The 19,437-nt window shown below is 47.4% G+C and overlaps 2 protein-coding genes across 4 annotated transcripts in view; one reads left to right on the forward strand and one right to left on the reverse strand.

Annotated features, from left to right (window-relative positions):
- snd1 (staphylococcal nuclease and tudor domain containing 1) overlaps positions 1 to 19,437 on the forward strand; it is a 186,771-nt gene that overhangs the window by 70,971 nt on the left and 96,363 nt on the right. The gene's annotated exons all lie outside the window — the stretch shown is intronic.
- lrrc4.1 (leucine rich repeat containing 4.1) lies at positions 14,041 to 17,349 on the reverse strand. Its single transcript, XM_071541729.1, has one exon. It carries the CDS (start codon positions 17,344 to 17,346, stop codon positions 14,482 to 14,484), a length of 2,865 nt encoding a protein of 954 aa, XP_071397830.1. The 5' UTR covers positions 17,347 to 17,349; the 3' UTR covers positions 14,041 to 14,481.

Consider the following 19,437-nt stretch of genomic DNA (forward strand, 5'->3'; position numbering starts at 1 on the left):
ATGTCTTTTGGCGTAACAGCAAGTCTGTTCAGTGTTGGCAGAGATTTATGCTTTGTTATTGCCTTGTGGTCAGATCTGCGGTCAGTTTATCCTTCTTTGTCCTTTGTTGTGCCTTGTAAAGCTGCATCATTCTCTTTGCTTATTTCTTATTATTTCTTATTTCATTGGTTATTTCTGCCTTGCCTCCCACGCTTTCTCTCTTTGTCTCTGAAGATGACCATGGATGCTACAGTCATCTGTGTGTTGCTAAGTGACTGGAGCCCAGTGGCACAGCTAATTGACGCTACTTTTTAGACACACACACACACAGTTTTTTGTACTTTTTTCTGTGTCGTCATGTTTGTCTGTCCTCAGCCTGACTTGCACCTCCTTTGACATTTTGTGTGCATAGATTACCTTCAGTAAACTAACACCTATTTACAGTTTGCCATCTTTGAGCCTGAGCCGCAAGGAATATTCAAACACACTCTCTCTTAACAAACATACACACACACACACACACAAAAATCCCCCTGCTGCGTCCCCCTCTGAGCTGGTGCCCGCTGGGTGTTTGTGATCTAAACACGAACACCGTTTGACACTGTTACCAAAAAGGATTTGATCAGCATCACAGGCAAAAATATCCCCAAGAGTCCCCACAGTATTGCTGATATTCATCATCAGCAAATGAATTCTATTTTCACCTTCTGTGTTTGGTGATTTGTTTTTTGTTTTTTCATCCGTTACAGGAGAGAAACATGGCTATAATACAAAATGGGGTTTATTGACATCTCTAATACTAGCATTTTACTGGCTTCTCATTGATATTCACTGGTAGAGTTTGACCTAGATATCCAAGTGTGCACAATAGTAAGTATAGAGTCTATATCTTTCACCATGATATGTTAGTCGAATCTCTGATGAGCAAGCCTGAGGATATGGCTCTAGGCCTTCATGCTTTATTGATGCTTGGATCGATGCTATTCTATTGACGACTATGACACATTAGCACAACATATAGATGATTTGACAGTTTATACACACTCATTCTCTCTCTCTCACTCACACACACGCAACTCTCTCTCTTTCTTTGTCTCTGCACCACACGCAACATCAGATGCACTAAAGCGATCCATTGATGCTGTTTTCATTGCTTTGCTGTGGCTGCAACTGTGACTCCTACTCATTGTAGTCTCTCACAACCTTGCCTGTATATGAAAAGCCTATGAGACATTACAGAGAAATGATTACCCGGTAGTCACCAACATCAGTACCAAAGGTTTGTGTGTTTGTTTGTGTGTGTGTGTGTGTGTGTGTGTGTGTGTGTGTGTGTGTGTGTGTGTGTGTGTGTGTGTGTGTGTGTGGGTGTGTGGGTGTGTGTGTGTGTGGGTGTGTGGGTGTGTGGGTGTGTGGGTGTGTGTGTGTGTGTGTGTATGCCGGCAAACACGCAAGCTCAGAGCAGATACCAGCCTCTCAGTAGTGCTGATGGTTCCCTTGACAACACAGCAGTTGCGACACATCGGCAGGGTCCTGGCTCTAGGATTAACACACGCGTGTGCGCGCATGCAAGCACACACACACACACACACACACACACACGCACACACGCACACACATACACACACACACACACACACACACACACAGGACAGCTGTCATGATAAAAAGGGCCAATCTTCTCTACCTATTCCTGTTCGCCCCCACTCTCTGTCGACCCTCTCTCTTCTAATGTTGGCAACATTTATATATGGGAGATGCAGACCAACTCTCTCACACACACACACACACACACACACACACACACACACACACACAAACACACACACACACACACACACACACATCCTGCTGTGCACACAGTCCATCCTCACCTGTGCCCTTCACCTTCTTATGTTCTGTGTGTGTGTGTCAGCCTTCTACTACTCATCTGCTTATTGAGTTGTCAACATCTGGCCCCTACTGCGTAGAGGTCACACCTGCCTATTCCTTCTCTGTCCTCCTCCTCCTTTCCTTTTCTCTCTCCTCTCACCTTATGTCCACTTTCACAAGAACCCGCTTTATCTGTGTGTGTGTGTACATTGTGTGTAGGCATCATCAGCAGCAGTGTAAGCGAGTGTAGCCTCAACGATCTCCTGAATAAATAAGTGCAGAATGAAGGGAAAGCCAAAAAGAGAAGAGAGATTTGAAGCAGTAATCCTGCGCCAGCTTACCCCAGCATAACGCAGTGACCTCCTCATGCCTGCATTCTCCCTCCTCCCTCCCCTCCCTCTCCTCCTTTCTCTCCTTGCGCCTCCCTCCGTCCACTTCAGCAGGCTGTGTCAGCGATCGACCCCCCCCCCCCCCCCCCCATCTCTCTCTCTCACAGTCTTTCTCTCTCTCTCTGTTCTCCCAGAGGAGAGTTGGGGGCTCAAAGGGAAGGACAAGCCTGGTAGAATCTTTTCAAAAACCAACGGGGATCGGACTCGCAGCTTTGAATACAGACAGATAATGCTAACGGCAGGAGTGGGCGACGGGGAGAGAGACGTGTGCGTTTTTGTGCGCGAGCAAGCAAAGTTTCAAGTGAGGCCGGCTATAGAAATGTAGTTTCTTTAAAACCCTTCGCCGGCTGAATCCCTTTCCAAATGTGCGGGGGTGTGTGCAGGGGAAGTTCCAAGAAAGGCTGGCCGGGGCGCTGCAGTTTCTTAAAATGCTTTCCTTGCCAGCTGAATCCCTCTTAAAGTGAGAGTGTGTGTGTATGTGTGTTCAGCTAGGCTAGTCTGAAAGATGATCTGCTTCTCTGCATACTGATCAATACGTCCCAGCCCCAGATGTCATTACCTTTGATGTGTCTGCCTGTCGGTCTGCTTGTCTATCCGTGCGTCCGTGAGGTGAGGCCATCAAGTGTAATTGCTTGAGGGGGAAGCATATGGTCGCTTGATGAAGATGACACGCTCTCTGTGCTGTAGACTGCTCATCTAGCCTCTCCTTTAACACCGGGGGCGCAGTTTAGTGAAGGAGAGAGCAACCCTCCATTTTCAACAATTAGGCTTGACTGCACCTTTAGTAAGAACACGTGCCTGTCCAACACACATGCACAGACATGGGATGACACACATACACACAGATGCACCTGTTATCTCTAGTACTCTTTTCACTCTATTAGCAGCCTAAAGTGTGTGTGTGTGTGTGTCTGTGTGTCTCTGTGTGCGTGTCAGTGCCGAAGTTCTTTAACTGCACAGTTCTGACATTTGTGCTCAATTAGACTGATGCGGCGGTCGCAGACAGCGTCGCGCTGCCAGCAAGACACCGCCGCACGCACATTCGCGCCTCACTTAAAAGCTGTGTGTGTGTCTGCGTGCATGTGTGTGATGTGATAAATCTTCACGCTGAAGCAGTGATATTGTGTGTGTGTGTGTGTGTGTGTGCAAGCCAATCAGTTGGACCACGATTCTGTCCATTTCACTGAGTTTCAAAGCAGGTGTGAGCAAGATTCTGCAAAGAGCTAAATGTTAGGTCTCTCGTGTTCTCATAGTCCTGACATTTAGTACTAAAGTCAGACACACACACACACACACACACACACACACACACACACACACACACACGCTGGCTCACACATACATTTTTTTATTTCCGCTCCATATTGTTTGTCTGCCGCCTCATCACAAGTCGTTTGCCACTTTTGGCTGGGAAGTGACTCTCAAACACACACCTACATGAATGCATACACACACACACACAGTTATTATCTCCTGGAACAATACTAATAGATGCATGTACTGCTGTGAGCAAACAGTTTGTGCCTCCACTGCCAACAGAGTGGGAGGGTGATCGCCTGCCAAGTCTCTCCTCCCCGGAGCCTCCTCTTCTCCTCTCATCTCCTCTCCTCGGCCTCCCCCTCTTTCCTGCTCTCCTTTCCCTCCACGCTTCATCCCTGAGCCGCCTCCTCCCCTCTACTGAGCCTCATCCTCACCTCTCCTTGCCTCCCATTTTCCTCTCCTCACCTCTCCTCTCTACTTTCCTCTGCTCCTCTACTCCCTTTGCCCTCTCCTCCCCTGGGCCACCTCCTCCTCTTCTCCTCTTCCTCCTTCTCCTTCTCTGTAATCTTCATAATAATAAACCCCCCTCGGAGTCTTTCTGTAAGACTGTTTTTTGTTTTGTTTTTTTCGCCGCTGAATTAAACCGAGATGTGATGCATCGACCATGATTGTTTCCATATCTGAATCTAGTCTTTTTCAAACATTATCCCACTATGTCCCATGCACTGCGCTAGTTTACTACGCTAGTGTTGCATACCAATACACATCTCTTGAGTTCTCCTCCCTCCGTGTTTGTAGATATAGGTACCAGAGTCGTGACAGTAAGCCCTAATGTTTTCCCTCCATCTCCCCTGCTTTGGCTCACAACTGGGATTAGAGAAGTTTTATCACAGCATCATAACAACATAACTCTAATTGATGGACAAACAGACGCAAGCCTGCATGCACGCACACGTTGGTCTTTGATGTTTCTAGTCGTCTTTAATTAGCTGGAGCGAGGGGCGAGAGAGTGGCGAGGGGAGAAGAGCAATATAGCCGGCTGTCTATCTAATTATCGGCACCCCTGTTGGGCAGGTACTCTCATATCAGCCGGGGCGACGAGGTCACACTGCCTTGGAGCCACATGGGGCCTCTATTTCACCTCAGTCTCGAGTACAGCCCACCAGACAGATCTTAGTTAGTTCTGACCAAAGCATGGAAAATAAATTGGATAAGTTTGACATCTTGAAAAGAAAAGTTTTAGAAATACACAAAAAACTGTGGAAAAGTATGTAAATAAATATTCAGTCCTGATGCGCACATCACTACACCTTGTATGTAGGTGTAGAACTGCTGTCACTTAACATATGGTGATATTTGTGTTCTGAAACATTTTAATTTTCAGATACAGAACAATAAGGACTAATTTGCCAGCTGCTATTAGCATACACAATATTAAAAAAAATCTTTATCAGGTCAAGAAATTCAAGTCTGGAAAGAGTAAGAAATAGAAACTGTACAGGAGCAGTTTATTCTCTTTGTACCTTGGGGGAATTCAATCGATCCATTTCCTTCTCTTGCTGTCAAGGCATTAGGCCTTTGCTTCATGTATGGATTTGCTGGGGTCAAGGGTTCCAATTGCTGTTTGATGAGCAAGGCCCACATATTGCTTATTTCCTTGCTCCTAAATTTCCTCTAATGGCATTCTTTTCAGGTGCTCTCGACAGCTCTGGAAGATTTTAGAGTTCGACTTTCAGTGTCTTCTCTATGTGTCTGACATTAATAAGCAGCTATTGGGTTTAAGTACTTTCCTGTCTGCTTTCTGGGATGGCATATGCTTTGATCAGGTCTTATGCGGAGGTGGCATAGTTAGGCTGGCACAGGTTCACCTCCAGTCACTCCTACACACTCTCTCACACACTCTCACACACACACACACACACACATCTTTCTTACTCTGTTAAAGTACTCTTAAGGAACGCTGAATCCCATCTGAGGCATGATCAAAGACCACTGGACACTAGGCAACAACCCTGCTGCGTGTGTGTGTGCACGTTTATCTATTCATATACATTACATGTGCGCATGCAATTCAAACAAATCTCGTCATAAACTCTCCTTCAGTTCTATTATTAGCACCGTCTCAGCTCTCCTTTCCCTCAAAGACGTGTGGCTCAATCGTGTCCCTTCTCCCCCCAGTAATCTCCACAGCACATTCACTCTACTCCCATTTCCCCGCGATACGTCGAAATGCAACCAGATTTATTTGCAGTCAGAATTAAAGTGGAAAAAGAAATGAGCTAAATGGTTATAAATAGTCTTTTTGTTCCACTGGCGCCGTATGACCGCCAGTAATCACTGTATATTAAGCAGGCACTTTTGGAGGCAGCTTTTATTTGGGATCCATTAAAACTTCCGGCTGGGATCAGCGCCTAGGCCCCACCACCTCATAAAACAGTGTTTGAGCTTATTCCGCTCCCATTCTATTTCAGTATATTGGAGCCGAATCTATGGTTTAATCCCATTTACATTAAGTGATTATGCATTTTCCAAATGGCCTCCACTAAATAATAGAAAGTCAAGCGCGAGGTGGGAAAAAGACTCCGCTACCCACAATACAGCGGGGGATGAGTCGTCCACTGCAGAGCGAGGTTGGCTGTTGATTTCTTTGATCTTTAAAAATCACCGTTGACCCTACTGCACACACACACACACACACACACACACACACACACACACACACACGCACACACGGATGCATTGATGCTGCACGCAGCTAGTCAGAGCTTTCATCTCGACGTTACTTTCATGTCCTGCTCTGTGCTCTGCAGCGCACGGCTTCCTCAGCGAGGCCTTGGCATTAGCTCACTGCTTGTCATGTGGGAGTCCACATCAATGTAATAACCTGATCCTACGGCTCCTATAGAACTAATGCAATGGTCTTCTTAGCTGTGTCAGATAGGGGCCTCTTGTCTACTGCAATCACCTCATCAAGTCTCCTCTCTCAATCTCTTTTCTCTATTACCCTTTCTTTCTCACTCTCCCTCCCTCCCTCCTCTGTCTGTCTCTCTCTCTCCCTCCTCCTGGCTCTCTTCTTTCTCTCTCAATCTCTCTCTCTGTCTCCCTCTTTGTCTCTCTCTCTTCCTCTCTCTTTTTCTGTCTTTTCCTCACATTGCTTCAAGTGCCGTAGCATTCCTGTCCCATGACATTGTGAATCGGGACGTCTTTGATAGCGCGCCGCCCTCACTATCCCTCAGTTAATTTTCTTACCTCCGTCTGTCTTTCTCTCTCTCTGCCCCCTTTCTTTGATGTGTCGAGCAATGCAGGAGACCATTTTGCCACCCCAATTCCACCCCTCCACTAAAACTGAAATGTCTACACCCAAATAAAGTCATTTTCATCCCAGAAAAGATGAAATCCCAGAAAACTCTCTCCGCCATTGCTTTTTTTTTTCTTCCCCTCGCCCCGCTCGTTTCACGGAACATCAAACGACCTCCTGGCTTGTAAGGAGTGCTTTCTGATTTTTTTTTTCACTTCTTCTTCTTCTTTCCTTACTTTTTACATGCACAGCATAAAAGCAAAGATTTGTTCATTTTCTTATTAGCGCGCTCCTAGGCTCGGTGTGTACTTTCTCTCATGTACTCACATACATACAAACACACACACACACACACACACACACACACTTGCATGAGAAGGCGCAGGAGTGGCGCAGAAGCTAAAAATGGCCTGGTGGAAAATCCATTCAACTAACCTGGGTAGGGGGGCCCAAACAAAAAGTTGCGTGGAGATCCATGCTAATGAACTGCAGGAGGAAGAGGAGGGCAAGTGAGGACTAGAGGGGCCGCCGGTACATGAGCACACGCATGTCAGTGTGTGTACGGCTGAAGAAACGACAGGTAGCGAGGGGAGTTTCAGGATACGGATGAAGCACAAGTTGAAGCATTCAAGCGTTTACTACATGTGTACTGCCGTTTACTGTTTGCGTGGGCAGGCGTTTGTTGATGCTTTATGAAATAATGCAAAGGAATTTTGTATCAGTAATGTGGTTAAGGCTTTTCAACTGTGTGGCTGTTTATATTTATGTATTGGTGTGTTTGTGTGTTTATGCGTGCGTGTGTGTGTGTGTGTGTTTCCGAGTGAGTGAATGAGGGATGATCCTGAACATAGTAGCCTTGGTGATGCTGCGCCTGTGAACATGATTTTTGTCCAGGCGGTAAATCTCGACAAAAGCAGTGAAATTAACGGCCAATGACTTTTTACCAGCGTGTGCATGCGGGGCTGGCTGTGTGTGTGTGTGTGTGTTGGTGTGTGTGTGTGAGTATGCTTTTGTGTTTGTACACGCACAAAAACCTCAATACCCCCTCCCTGAGTGTGTCTCAATCCCCAGCTTGCTGCTCTCAGTGGACATGATTTACTACACACACACACAAACACATACCACACGGTCTGAACTACTGGACAGGGGATCATAAAAGTAAGGCTCCATCGTCTCTGGCTGCTAAGAAAACAGAGGGACATTTTTCACCCACCAAAAGGGCAATAAACTCTCTCTCACAGGGAATAACACACTTGAGTGGTCCTCCACATGGCAAAAAACAGCTCACACAGCCCACCTGCCATTCAATCTCATTTTCAGCAGCGAAATCTGCGTGAACTTGATTACAGTCTATATCTTCAGTACAATCTTTCAGCATGCAGCACCTATTCAACACTGCAGCCTCACAGCACTGGGCCTATAGCCAATGGTACTGTGATGAATATCTATCTTTCGCCTCTATTGACCTCAGTAACAACAAATCATACCACCAGCTGGTCATTGAATATGGCTATTTCCATCGATTTTCACAGGGTCAAAGTCTAATGCAGCAGCAAACATCAACTCGCCTCCACCATTTCCTCCACTCTCATCCTCCTCATTTCCCTTCTCGCTTGACATTACTTGATAATTCAAAGAAAAGCAATATGCGCGATATATAAAAAAAGATATTCTTCTCACTGGAGACCAGATCACACACTACTGGAGGTGGGAGAAGCTAATATTCCTTTTCTCCATAGCCCACCCCGCTTTTCCTGTCCTGTGTTGTCCAAATGACCGTGGCCCTGTTCTCTGCATGCATGGTGTCCAGCCTCGGCCCTCAGCTCTGCATCCTGTCCAGTCCCTCCATTTGACATTAGGACCAAACGGCTCTCTGGCCCTGACTCATGTTGACTCACAAGGCAGCACGCTCCCAGGCCTGCTTAGAATAGCCTCCTGTCTGCTCCACTAGCACACTGGCTAGTGCATACACATACACATACACATACACGCACACACACACACTGTAGCGCGCACACTCGCTCTATAGCACAAACACTTGAGCATACACATTCTAGCACACAGACTAGCACAATCTCCTGTGGGAACAACGTCAAATGCAGCCTACGTGATGGAAGAAGAAAAAATGTTTCAACACTTAAGTGGGCATCTTGTCGGCGATACTGATATTACTGAATGTGGGGCTTTAGCAGATGAATGACTGTTGCTGTGGCCATTACAAGGCCTATTGGTCTAGGTCATTCTAATGTGAATAACACTTTATTGTGGCCATCTTCTGCGCCTCACTGCACAGTAATTTATGATTGGGGGGGGGGGGGGGGGATCTGATTCTGAGATCGCAGCAAAATAAGTAGGTTTTAAAATGCCCTGCCAACCCTTTTTATATCCAGAATGAGCTTAATCCTGAAATGGAGTAGCATTCTGGAGGAGAGACGTCGTTATTTTGTTTCAGGTTGCTTTTCCTACTGATTAAAAGGCTCTGACTTTGACCTGTTTAATTCAGTGTCCTCTTGATCACGATGAAACGCACACACACACACACACACACACACACACACACACACACACACACACACACACACACACACACACACACACACACACACGTGTGCATTATAGCAGTTATCGTCCCTGCAGTTCCATTTGCTCTGACCTCTTGATCCTCCCATCCTCCCTCCCTCCCTCCTCCCCCTGCCTCCCTCCCTCAAGTACCCCCAATGGTCCAGTCCATTACTGGTATCAGCACTTCCCATCTACTGTATTCTGCCGTGGCCGTGGTAACACCATCCTGCAGCCTCCGCCGTCCTCCCCCTCCCCCTCCACACCTCCCGTGGCGCAGTCTAGGCCGTCCACCAATCATGCGGGAGCCATGAGGGCCGGGTTATATATCCCCCGTTCCATCTCTAGCTGGCACTCTTGCATCACATTCGCTCTGCCTCCTCCTCTCCCCGAGCTCGCTCTTTCTCTCTTTCTACTTCTCTCCCCTCTCTCTTGGTTTCTCTGACTCTGTTCCTTTCTCTCATTTTCTATTTGGTTTTCTCTCCATTCACACTTTTTGTATGGTTTTTTTGTTCGGTTTTTGTTCGTTTGTTCGTTTTGATTTCCTTTTTGTACTTGTTTTTCTTTCCTTTTGCCTCCCCCTTCCATCCCTCTCTTTTCCCGTTCCTTTGTTTTCTGTGGCCTCTCTCTCCCTCTGCCTCCCTCTCTCGATCCCCCCGTCGCCTCTCAGTTTTGGTTCTTATGTATTCTATTCCATTTAGTCTCCCAGAAACACTTTATCTATCATCGGCCAGCTTATCCGGCTCCGCCACATTTTCTCTCTTTGCATATCTTGTTTTTCTGCTGTTGCCTGCTTTTTGCTTTTTTGCTCTGCTCCCTTTTTCTGCCCTTTACCTTTTTCCTGTTTTTTTTCTCTTCTGCTTATATTGGCTAGTGTTCTCGCAGTCTTGCTTCTCATAATTTCTTTCAAGCAATCTCTTATTATTTCCTTTCTACTTTCATTTTCTGTCTATCTCTTTCTCAGTGTCTTGTATCTTCCCTTTGTCCCTGTTTCCTATTGTTTCTTTCCCTCCTACCTCTCCATTTCTCTACCACCTTGTCCTCCTTTAACTCTACCATTGTCCATCCTTTCCTTTCCCCCCTCTCCTCAGGCTCTGTGAGCTGTGGCTAAATAGGTGCATCTTGCCTTGCTTCCTCTTTCCATATGGCTTCATGATTGCTAATGAAGCACACAGACAGAAAAGCAGGACGGCAAGGAAGAAGCGAGGGAGGGAGTGTTTCCCACGGAGACGGGCCTATCGGCTAGCTAGCTGATTGGCCGATTGACTGATGACCCTGTAGTCATGTTGACTCATCGATTAGTATGAAACAGCCCAGTGTAGCACAGCACAGCACAGCCATTATATATGATCACATAGCACAACGTAGCTTGGTAGGGAACAGTACGGTGCAGCATAGATAAGACACAGCTTAATGCTTAATACAGTGCTTTACACCTTTTCATGCAACCGTTCATGATCTCTCTAACTCATTTACACTAACAATTTAGATACAACCTCCACACACACATGAATACACACTCTGCTGTTTCCAACTGTTTGAGCATTCATCTCACATGCTTCACCTGAGAGACAATTGGGAAACTGCTTTCTGCTTTCACATAGTTATGTTGTCACAACAATTGTGCGTAAACAACGGGAGTGGGAGACAAAGGCACGCTGTCTGAGATGTGAGTCAGCACAATGACAAATAGGCTGTATGAAGTGGGCATGTTAAATGTGAAGTTTGGATTATTCTACCTGCTCTTCCTCTCTCTCCTTTTTCCTTATCCTCCCTCCCTTCCTTCCTCCCATTTTTACCTCTCCTGCTCTGTGCAGCCCACTTCTTTGCCCTCTTGTTGGATGTAGCCTAACCCACAACAGAAAACATAGCTGACACTAGTTAGGACACACACACATACATGTACACATATGGACAGACTTGCATGTCTCATCAGTCTAGCCCGTTTTCATATCAGCCTTCCTAAATGCAGGCTGGAAAGGCAGTTTGAAAAGAGGGTGAGGTGTGGTTGATTTGATCCTGTCTGTTTTTTGCCTAAGTGACCAGCGCTGATGGCCCTGGGTGCACTGCAGTGGGATATATTTATCCCAATAAGATGACAGTGGGTAGACAGGAGACCTCTCCTTCTAGGATTCTGACAAGACACCGTGATGCAAGTCCTGACCACTTAAAACATAACCACACACATGCACATACCTAAACGTGCCATCCGGATAGCTTTGTGCTTGTCATTGTTACTTAGGTGTGTGTATGCGTAGCCTTGCTAATTCAAAAGGTGTATGTATGTGCTTCTGTCGTTCTTTCCATTTCGAAGAGCAATCACAGCAAATTGCTTTGATTATTAAACTCTCAAAAGAAAAAAACTATTTGAGTGTGTGTGGTAGTGGGGGTTCGGGGTACGGAAAGGAAAAATACAAACTCTCCCATAATCTCTTTGCCCTGCTCTGTCTTTGCATCTCAAAGGACCTCCTTAAAGTCCTCCTGAAGGTCACATTCACTGTCCAGTGTGTTGCTTTACTTCTCCATGTTTTTGTTTTTCAGAGAGAATATCTCGCTCTTAAGCTTGTGCTTTCCTTGCTATGGGGTTAGGTTTGTCTGTGTTGCCTGTGTGTTTTTGCACCTCTCCTAAGAAACATTGTGCCATCCCTGTGCTTGTCCCCATAAATTACGCTATTGCCGTCTCCTCTTGATCAGTGCCATCATATCCTTCCCAGCTAAGCAATGTAGCATAATGTTAGAGGACAATTAAAATATAAACTTGCAACAAATGCTGCCCCACTCCACAAGATTTGACGTGTCTCCAAGCACAGGATGTCCACAAAAACGGCTAAATGTGCAAAAAACTAGCTGATGTAGTCGTGTATATTGTTTTTTTTCTTGTTCCCTTCTTCAACTACCCTCTACAACCCCATCTTTTTCTTTATCTCTGTCTCTCCCTGCCTCTGTCACTTCCTAATTTCTCAGAGCTGGGTTGTCACCCGCACAAACACACATATCACTCTCCCCTTCTGACAGCCCTGTACTGCAGGTTAAGCATGTCAAAGGCCCTCCAAGCTCTCAGCTAACCACTTCTCTCTTTCTGTGATGCAGAATGTTGACCTCTCTCACTCCTTTCCATCCACCCACTCTCCCTGTTCTTCTATCTATTTCACTTCATCTATCACGAAGGCATGAAAAGGCCACAGCAACAGGGATGGAAAGAAAAACCCTGATGTTGCTTTGATGGCCCTTGCAGGCACTCTCCCCACCGACCTCTCCCTTCACCACACTACTGACCGGTTATGTAAACCTACTAGGCCAAAGCTTTGCCATCCGGTAGAGGCCTGCGACTGTGGCTCTACTGACATTGTGCCTCGTCAGAAGCTATTTCTTGATTTCCAAATTTCTTTTGTTTTCTGTTATTTTAGTATTATCTAGTTTTATAGGTGTTCATGTGAGCGTTTTTTAGGTGTTGATGGTCCAGTCAACTTTAACTCACTACCATTAAACCCTTTTGCGGTACTCTCCCCCTAACCTCTGACCCACATACATCTCTCTCATAACACGTTACTTTTTTCTTTCGCTGCTTTGTGCCCCTAGGCTGGTTCACACCACCCTGTTGTCTGCACTGTCCTCAGTGTTGTTAGTTCTGAGACTCGGTTATAAGCAGCCTGCTTAAGCAAAGAGAGGGACGGCGACAGAGGAAAGAACAGCAGCAGCACTGTTTGGTCTGTCAGTCCTTTACACTGTGGCTTCCAAAAACAAACTGTCTCACCTGTCCAAGAGATGCCTACTAACAACTGTGCATGTTGTATGTCATTTTTCTCCGTTAAGCAGAGAAGTGTGAAGTTATATTATGATTGAGGGGGGGTTATTGTCGAAGATGAAGAATGCACAGTTAACAGCGAGACCCGAATGCATTTGTCACCATAAAAAGCCCCCACACTGATTGATGAAGGCACAACAGCTGGCAATGCAATGAAAAGAGAAATGAGGATCTATATTTTTTGGCAAAGTGCAAGACAGTCTTAACTTCAAATGGTATTTCACCTGAATTTGTCACCCCCTTTCACTCATTAGGTACACGATTAATAACACCAGTTGAGGACATAAAAAAGAGCCGTATATAACACTATCTGCTCACATCAATCAAAAGCATTGTGTAACAAGCATCTCAGTTAACATTAGATGTTATGACAGCAGTGCATTTCCACACATGGACAGTTATGTACACAGCATCCTTCAATCTGTTCACATCATTCTTGATGCATTTGTAGAACTTAAAAGCTGACAGATTGAACACAGGCTTTTGATCAGCCACACCTTGATGAAGCACCATGACATTCACGAATGGTATGCAGACTGAACAAGCTCTTCCCTTACACGTGAAGACATAGGTGTTAAGAAATTAAAAAAAGCACCAGCCACTTCTGCACCATGATTCATTCTGCCTGAGTCATTCAGCACACGTAGGGTTAAAGTATAGCTGCAGCGTCTTACTGCAGTGTCTAAAGCATTTGGCTGATCGCTACAGTATACGCCAGGAGAAAGAGGAGAAAGGAAAAAAACATCTCTCTCTAATGCTTCCTTTTTTTCTTCCAAAAATCCTTTTTATTGCATTTATAACATTTGGCACAGTACAAATTCATGGTGCTTTTACAAGATAAACCTGTAAAGATCGACACTGACCTTTTTCTGTTTTTGTTAAAGAAAGTCTTCTCGGTATAAATGTTTTTTTCTTTTCACTGCATTCTCTGTAGCATGGTTTAAAAATCACACAGAATGCCCCTTTTTTAAAACAAGACTACCCTCATTTGTCAAAGTCAAGACAGCATCTTAAACAACTCATCTTTTTAAATAGAAGTTACAAGTTAGAAAATAGTTTCAATTTATTTCTTTTTAATATAATATGTTTCTCTATCACCAGCCCATGGTAGTTTCAATTTTTCCATATATATATTTATTTATAAGCATGTACAACAAGAAATCATCAGTCTTTTTAAGATTGCACTCTGTACAAAAAAGTAGTTCCTGTCCTTTTTTTCGTTGTGCATTCTATTGCATGATTTTATGAGAAAGGGAGGGAGGGAGCAATGGGACAGGGCTAGGAGGGAGCTAGGGGATGGAGGGGAAGCCTTTTGGGGCCTTTTAAATCTGAGTCTCCTGTACCTTCTCCTTGGTGTGAGTTTTTATGACAAAGGGCTCAGCCATGGCTGTGATGGTGCTGGGCAAGGTTCGAGGGAGAGAGTTCCCAACATTGTTGTCTGTCCATTTTGCCCCATGGCCGGTTGGTTTATAGGTGTTATATTTGGGCTTTAGGGTGCTATAGTCCACCTTATGGGGGCTGTAGTCCACTTTGTGGGGACTGTAATCCATTTTGGGTCTCTGGGTGTGGGGACTAAAGTCAGACTTGAATGCGCTGTAATCCGCTTTGTGGGGGCTGAAGTCGGTCTTGAAGACGCTGTAGTCAGCTGTGGTCTTATGGGGAGTGTAAGGGTCCTTGGGTTTGTAGCTACTGCTGTCAGGTTTAGATCTCTGGGCACTGTAGTCCATTTTGGGTTTAGGCTGAGTGCTGTAGTCAGGCTTAAATGGGCTGTAGTCGGGTTTAGGTCTTGGATGAGTGCTATAGTCGGGCTTGAATGGACTGTATTCAGCTTTAGGTTTGGGGTGTGTGCTGTAGTCCGATTTTAACGGGCTGTAGTCGTGTTTGGGTTTTGGTTGGGTGCTGTAATCTCGTTTAAATGGGCTGAAATCAGTTTTCTGTCTGGGATGAGTGCTGTAATCTGGTTTGAAAGGGCTGTAGTCCGTTTTAGTTTTTGGGTGAGTGCCAAAGTCCGGTTTGAATGGGCTGTATTCTGCTTTAGGCTTGTGAGTGCTATAGTCCGGTCTAAATGGGCTGTAGTCAGGCTTTGGTCTATGAAGGCTAAAATCTGGCGTGGATTTGTGAGTGCTGTAATCTGGGGTTGATTTGTGGCTACTGAAGTCCATAGTGGGCTTATATGTGGTATACTCAGCCTTGGGCTTGTGTAGGGTGAAATCAGGCTGGGATTTGTACTCGGCCTTGGGTTTGTGAAAGCCATAGTCAGTCTTGTGGCTGATAAAATCCAGTTTGTGTATACTGTTGTGGTCCCGTATTTCGGGCAGTGTGAGAGCCGCCTCTTGAGCTGCAGACGCTGGTGGTGGCAGGTCCTCTTCATCCACGTGAATGATCTCCACGGTACGGGCAGCTGCCACCGTGCTCCTCTGCTGGTGGCGCTTTCTCAGTTTGTAGAAGGCGATGAGCATGACCGCAGCCAGCAGTGTCACCGCCACAAAGCAACCTATTATGATCTTGGTGGTCTTCATCACCTCGTCCAGGCTGGGGCCGGACTTGCCTGGCTTTCCAGTGGCACCCTGAGGTCCTGGCATCACAGATGGCTTGGCTGCACCTGGTGGGCTGTCAGTGCTCTGTAGCAGCACAGTGGGTGTGGAGATGAAGACTGGCTGAAAAACAGAGGGAGAGGCAGTTGTGGTTGTAGTCCCTAGGCCTCCCCCTCCTCCTCCAGCTACCCCAGCCCCAGCAGCAGCAGCTGTAGTGGTGGTTTTGGGTTTGGCCATCTCAGTGGTGGGCCCCAAGACCTCCACAGTCACTGTGGTGAAGTAGCTCAAGTTGGACGTATTAAGCTCGGCCGCACTCACATTGAGGTAGGCTGAGGCATTGGAATTCCCAGCCGCATTGGACACCATGCAGGTGTAGGTGCCCGTGTCGGCTGCCAGGACGTTTGAGAAATTAAGTGTACCATCATTGAGGACTGATATTCTTGGGTGACTGGTGGCATGCGTCAGGATAGTCCCATTGGGTAGGAGCCAGCGCACCGAAGACATTGGAGCTGTGCGGCAACGAAGTTCGGCTACTCGCTCAGCCGAGATGTTCAAGTCCCTTGGTGCATCAGCAATGAAGGGGGCAGAACACTGGAGTGCAGCACCCTCACCCCGGTCCACTTCCACCAGCTGTCGACCTCTCATGCTGGCAGGTGAGTGGCAGCGTCCACAGCAGGTAGAGTTAGTGGGGATATACTCCCTTAGCCAGCGTGCTAACCACACAGCCTCACAGCCACAGTTCCAAGGGTTGTGATGGAGATGGAGCTCCACCAGGTACCTGAGCGGGGAGAACAGATCATGTGGCAATGCACTCAGATTATTGTGGGCCAGATTGAGCTCCACCAATGAAGATAGGTCATCGAAGGCATTGCGCTCTATCACGGTGATTTGTGAGTTCATCACCCACAGCTTTTTCAGTGAGCGCAGGCCTTTGAAGGAGCCCGGCTTGATCTCTGGGAAGAGATTCTCGGAGATTTCCAATTCCTCCAGTCCCTTTAGTGGGCTCAGGTTGGGCATATCGCCCTTTATGTTGCACATGCCCAGGTTGAGGTACTTGAGGTTTTGCAGGCCCTCAAAGGCCCCTTCAGAGATGTACTCCAGTTTCCTCAGTTCTCCCAGGTCCAGTCGCATGAGGGAGGGTACCCGGTTGAAGGCGTAGGAGGGAATGCTCTCAATGGGGTTGTTCCTCAGCCACAGTTCTCTTAATTTAGACAGATACTCAAAGGCCCCACTGGGCACCACCGTCAGCCGGTTGTCAAACAGCTCCAGCGTGTTGAGACTGGTGAGTCCGTTGAACGCGCCCACCTCAATCTGCCGTATGGCATTACGCCCCAGCTGGAGCACCTCAAGGTGGTGCAGGTGGCGGAAGGAGTCAGCCTGCACCGCCTCGATGGCGTTTTCCATTAGATTGAGGTGTCGCGTGTTGGCGGGGATGCCCGGGGGCACACGGGTGAGGCCGCGTCGGGTGCACACCACCTTCCCCTGCTGACTACTGCAGGAACACTGCGGCGGGCAGCCCTGGGGTCCCGTAGCCACCGCCGCCCCCGCCAAGGCCAGCGAGGCGCTGCTCCACGCTCGCGCCATCAGGAAGACTACACAGAGCAGGGCGGCTTTCCTGGCACGATGCACAGCTACCCGCCCCAGGAGACTCATGATGTGGCACGTTCATAATTCAGCATCATCCGGGGGGGGAGGACGGGGGGTGTTGGGCAGGGGGGGAGCGTTTTGGATCTTTGGGGACAGGGGAAGTGGCAAGTTGGTTGGTCGTTGCCTTGAGGGAACCAGGGCAGGGAGGTGAAGGGGGCTAGAGAGGACAAGGGGAGGGGGTTTTGGATGCTTACTAAGGGGCAAGAGGACTTGCCTTATCCTCGATTAAGCAATACTTTTTTTTTTTCCCATGGACTGCGCTCAGGGGCGGGAGGGAAGGGGAGGGGGGAGTGGGCTGGCTTTTCTGAAACGTGTGTATGAGAAGGACATGATGGCAAATTAAGCAACCGAAAACCTTATTACAAGACGGAAGGGAGGGTAGGGTGTTACAAATTGATGCAAAGAGGGGTTGAAACACTAGACACCTACCTCAAGTTATTATTACAGGTCCTTGAACTGAGATATATAGCTTCCCTCCTTTTTGCAATCACAGAAAGAGCTGTGGTGTTCAAATCAGATGTACGTATATCCCAAGAGCAGCAAAGAAAGCCTTTTTATGTCTGCTCTGTCAAAACAGAAATCAATGCCAAAGAGCTTAATCAAGATGAACCCATTTGTAAATCCACACATCCGAATAGAAAGGTTTGAAGGCCCTCTGTGAATGTTGTTTGTTTCCTCCTGTCCTTGTTGATTAGAAAAAGAAAAAAAAAAAGCTTATAGATAGGAATCCAGTCAGGCTCCCAAAGCGGCAGTGTTCCCCTGCTCGCTTCTTGCTGTGGGCTCCTCTTCTCTTGCTTGTCCTTGGAATCCGACAGTCGATCCCCCTGCTAGACGCCTTCCCCAAGTCTCCATAGCACAGGCGACCGCACAAACACACACACACACACTCTCTTTTCTGCACACCAAAACCCAAGGCAGAGAGTAGGAAAAAAAGAGGGAAAAAGGAGGGGGGTGGGATTGGAGAACAGGTTGAAGAATGAAAATTCCACAGTCCTTTCAAATGTTCTTTGCCTTTTGTTTGTGATGGCTGTTGATTGACAAAGAGGAGAAAAAAAAACAGACCCCCTCCTCTCTCTATTCCTCTGTTCACTTTTTAGTGGTCAATCAGTCGGTCGGTTGGTCAGTCTGACCCCCCTCTCTCTCTCTCTCTCTCTCTCTCTCTCTCTCTCTTCCTCTCTCGCTCCCCCTCTCAGTGTGGCGTCGTGTCCACTTGATTTTTTTTTCCTCTTTTTTCCCGTAGTGCTCAGTGGGGGTTGAAAAGGCTAGGCGACACACGCTGCCGTCATTAGCTTCTTCCTCCTCTTAACTAGCCCCACGCTCCAGCCTCGGCAGCTGCGGTGGCGACAGCAGCAAAGAAGAACACACACACACCATCCCCGCGCAGCACACAGCAGCAGCAGCGGCAGTAGCAGTAGCGCGCACACACAGCAGCAGCTGCAGCCTGCCTCCCGTGCACTTCCCAATAATCCGTCAATTTCTTCAGAGGGGTGGGGGGGGGGTGGGGGATGGAGGGGGGGCGCTGGGAGGAGGGAGGGGTGTTGTAGCAGGGTTGAGCGAGGTGGGTTGGAGGGAGGAGGGGTGGCGCGCGGCGTTTCAGAGAGCAGCTCGAAAACAATTGCAGCGTCGTAGATAGAAGAAGCGCTCCCTCTTTCTCTCTCACTTTCTCTTTCCTCCTCTGTCCGTCTTGTTTCTTTTTTTCTCCTTGTTCTCCGGCTCTTTTTTTGTTCTCCCCTCCTCGCGGCCGATCAGCACCCCATCGCTAACGCAGCGTCCGACTGGGGAGAAGAGCGAGACGAGGAAGGCGAGCGCCGGGCGAGCGCGCAGCTTACAGGCGTGACGTTAACAGTAGCGTCGATGTGGAAAGGATCCGTTGTAGCAGCAAAAGAGAGAGAGAGCGTGCGCCGGGGCTTGGATCTCTCGCTCTATCTCTCTCTCTCTCTCTCTCTCTCTCTCTCTCTCTCTCTCTCTTCCTCTCTGTCTCCCTCCCTCTCTCTCTCTCTCTGCAGTGTCCTGAGGTAGTTGGGTGAGCGCAAAGCACTCAGACCTTTTTAGAGCTCTAGCCCTTCAAAAACCCGTTTGCTGCTGCTGTCCTCTTCT

The sequence above is a fragment of the Centroberyx affinis genome, unplaced genomic scaffold (genome assembly GCF_046629955.1).
Source record: "Centroberyx affinis isolate AG114_WGS23_722 - 3 ecotype Tasmania unplaced genomic scaffold, CSIRO-AGI_Caff_v1 ptg003935l_1, whole genome shotgun sequence".
Lineage (NCBI taxonomy): Eukaryota > Metazoa > Chordata > Actinopteri > Beryciformes > Berycidae > Centroberyx > Centroberyx affinis.

Coding starts and splice junctions, on each gene's coding strand:
- lrrc4.1 (XM_071541729.1), bottom strand. CDS start 17,346: ATGAGTCTCCTGGGGCGGGTAGCTGTGCATCGTGCCAGGAAAGCCGCC.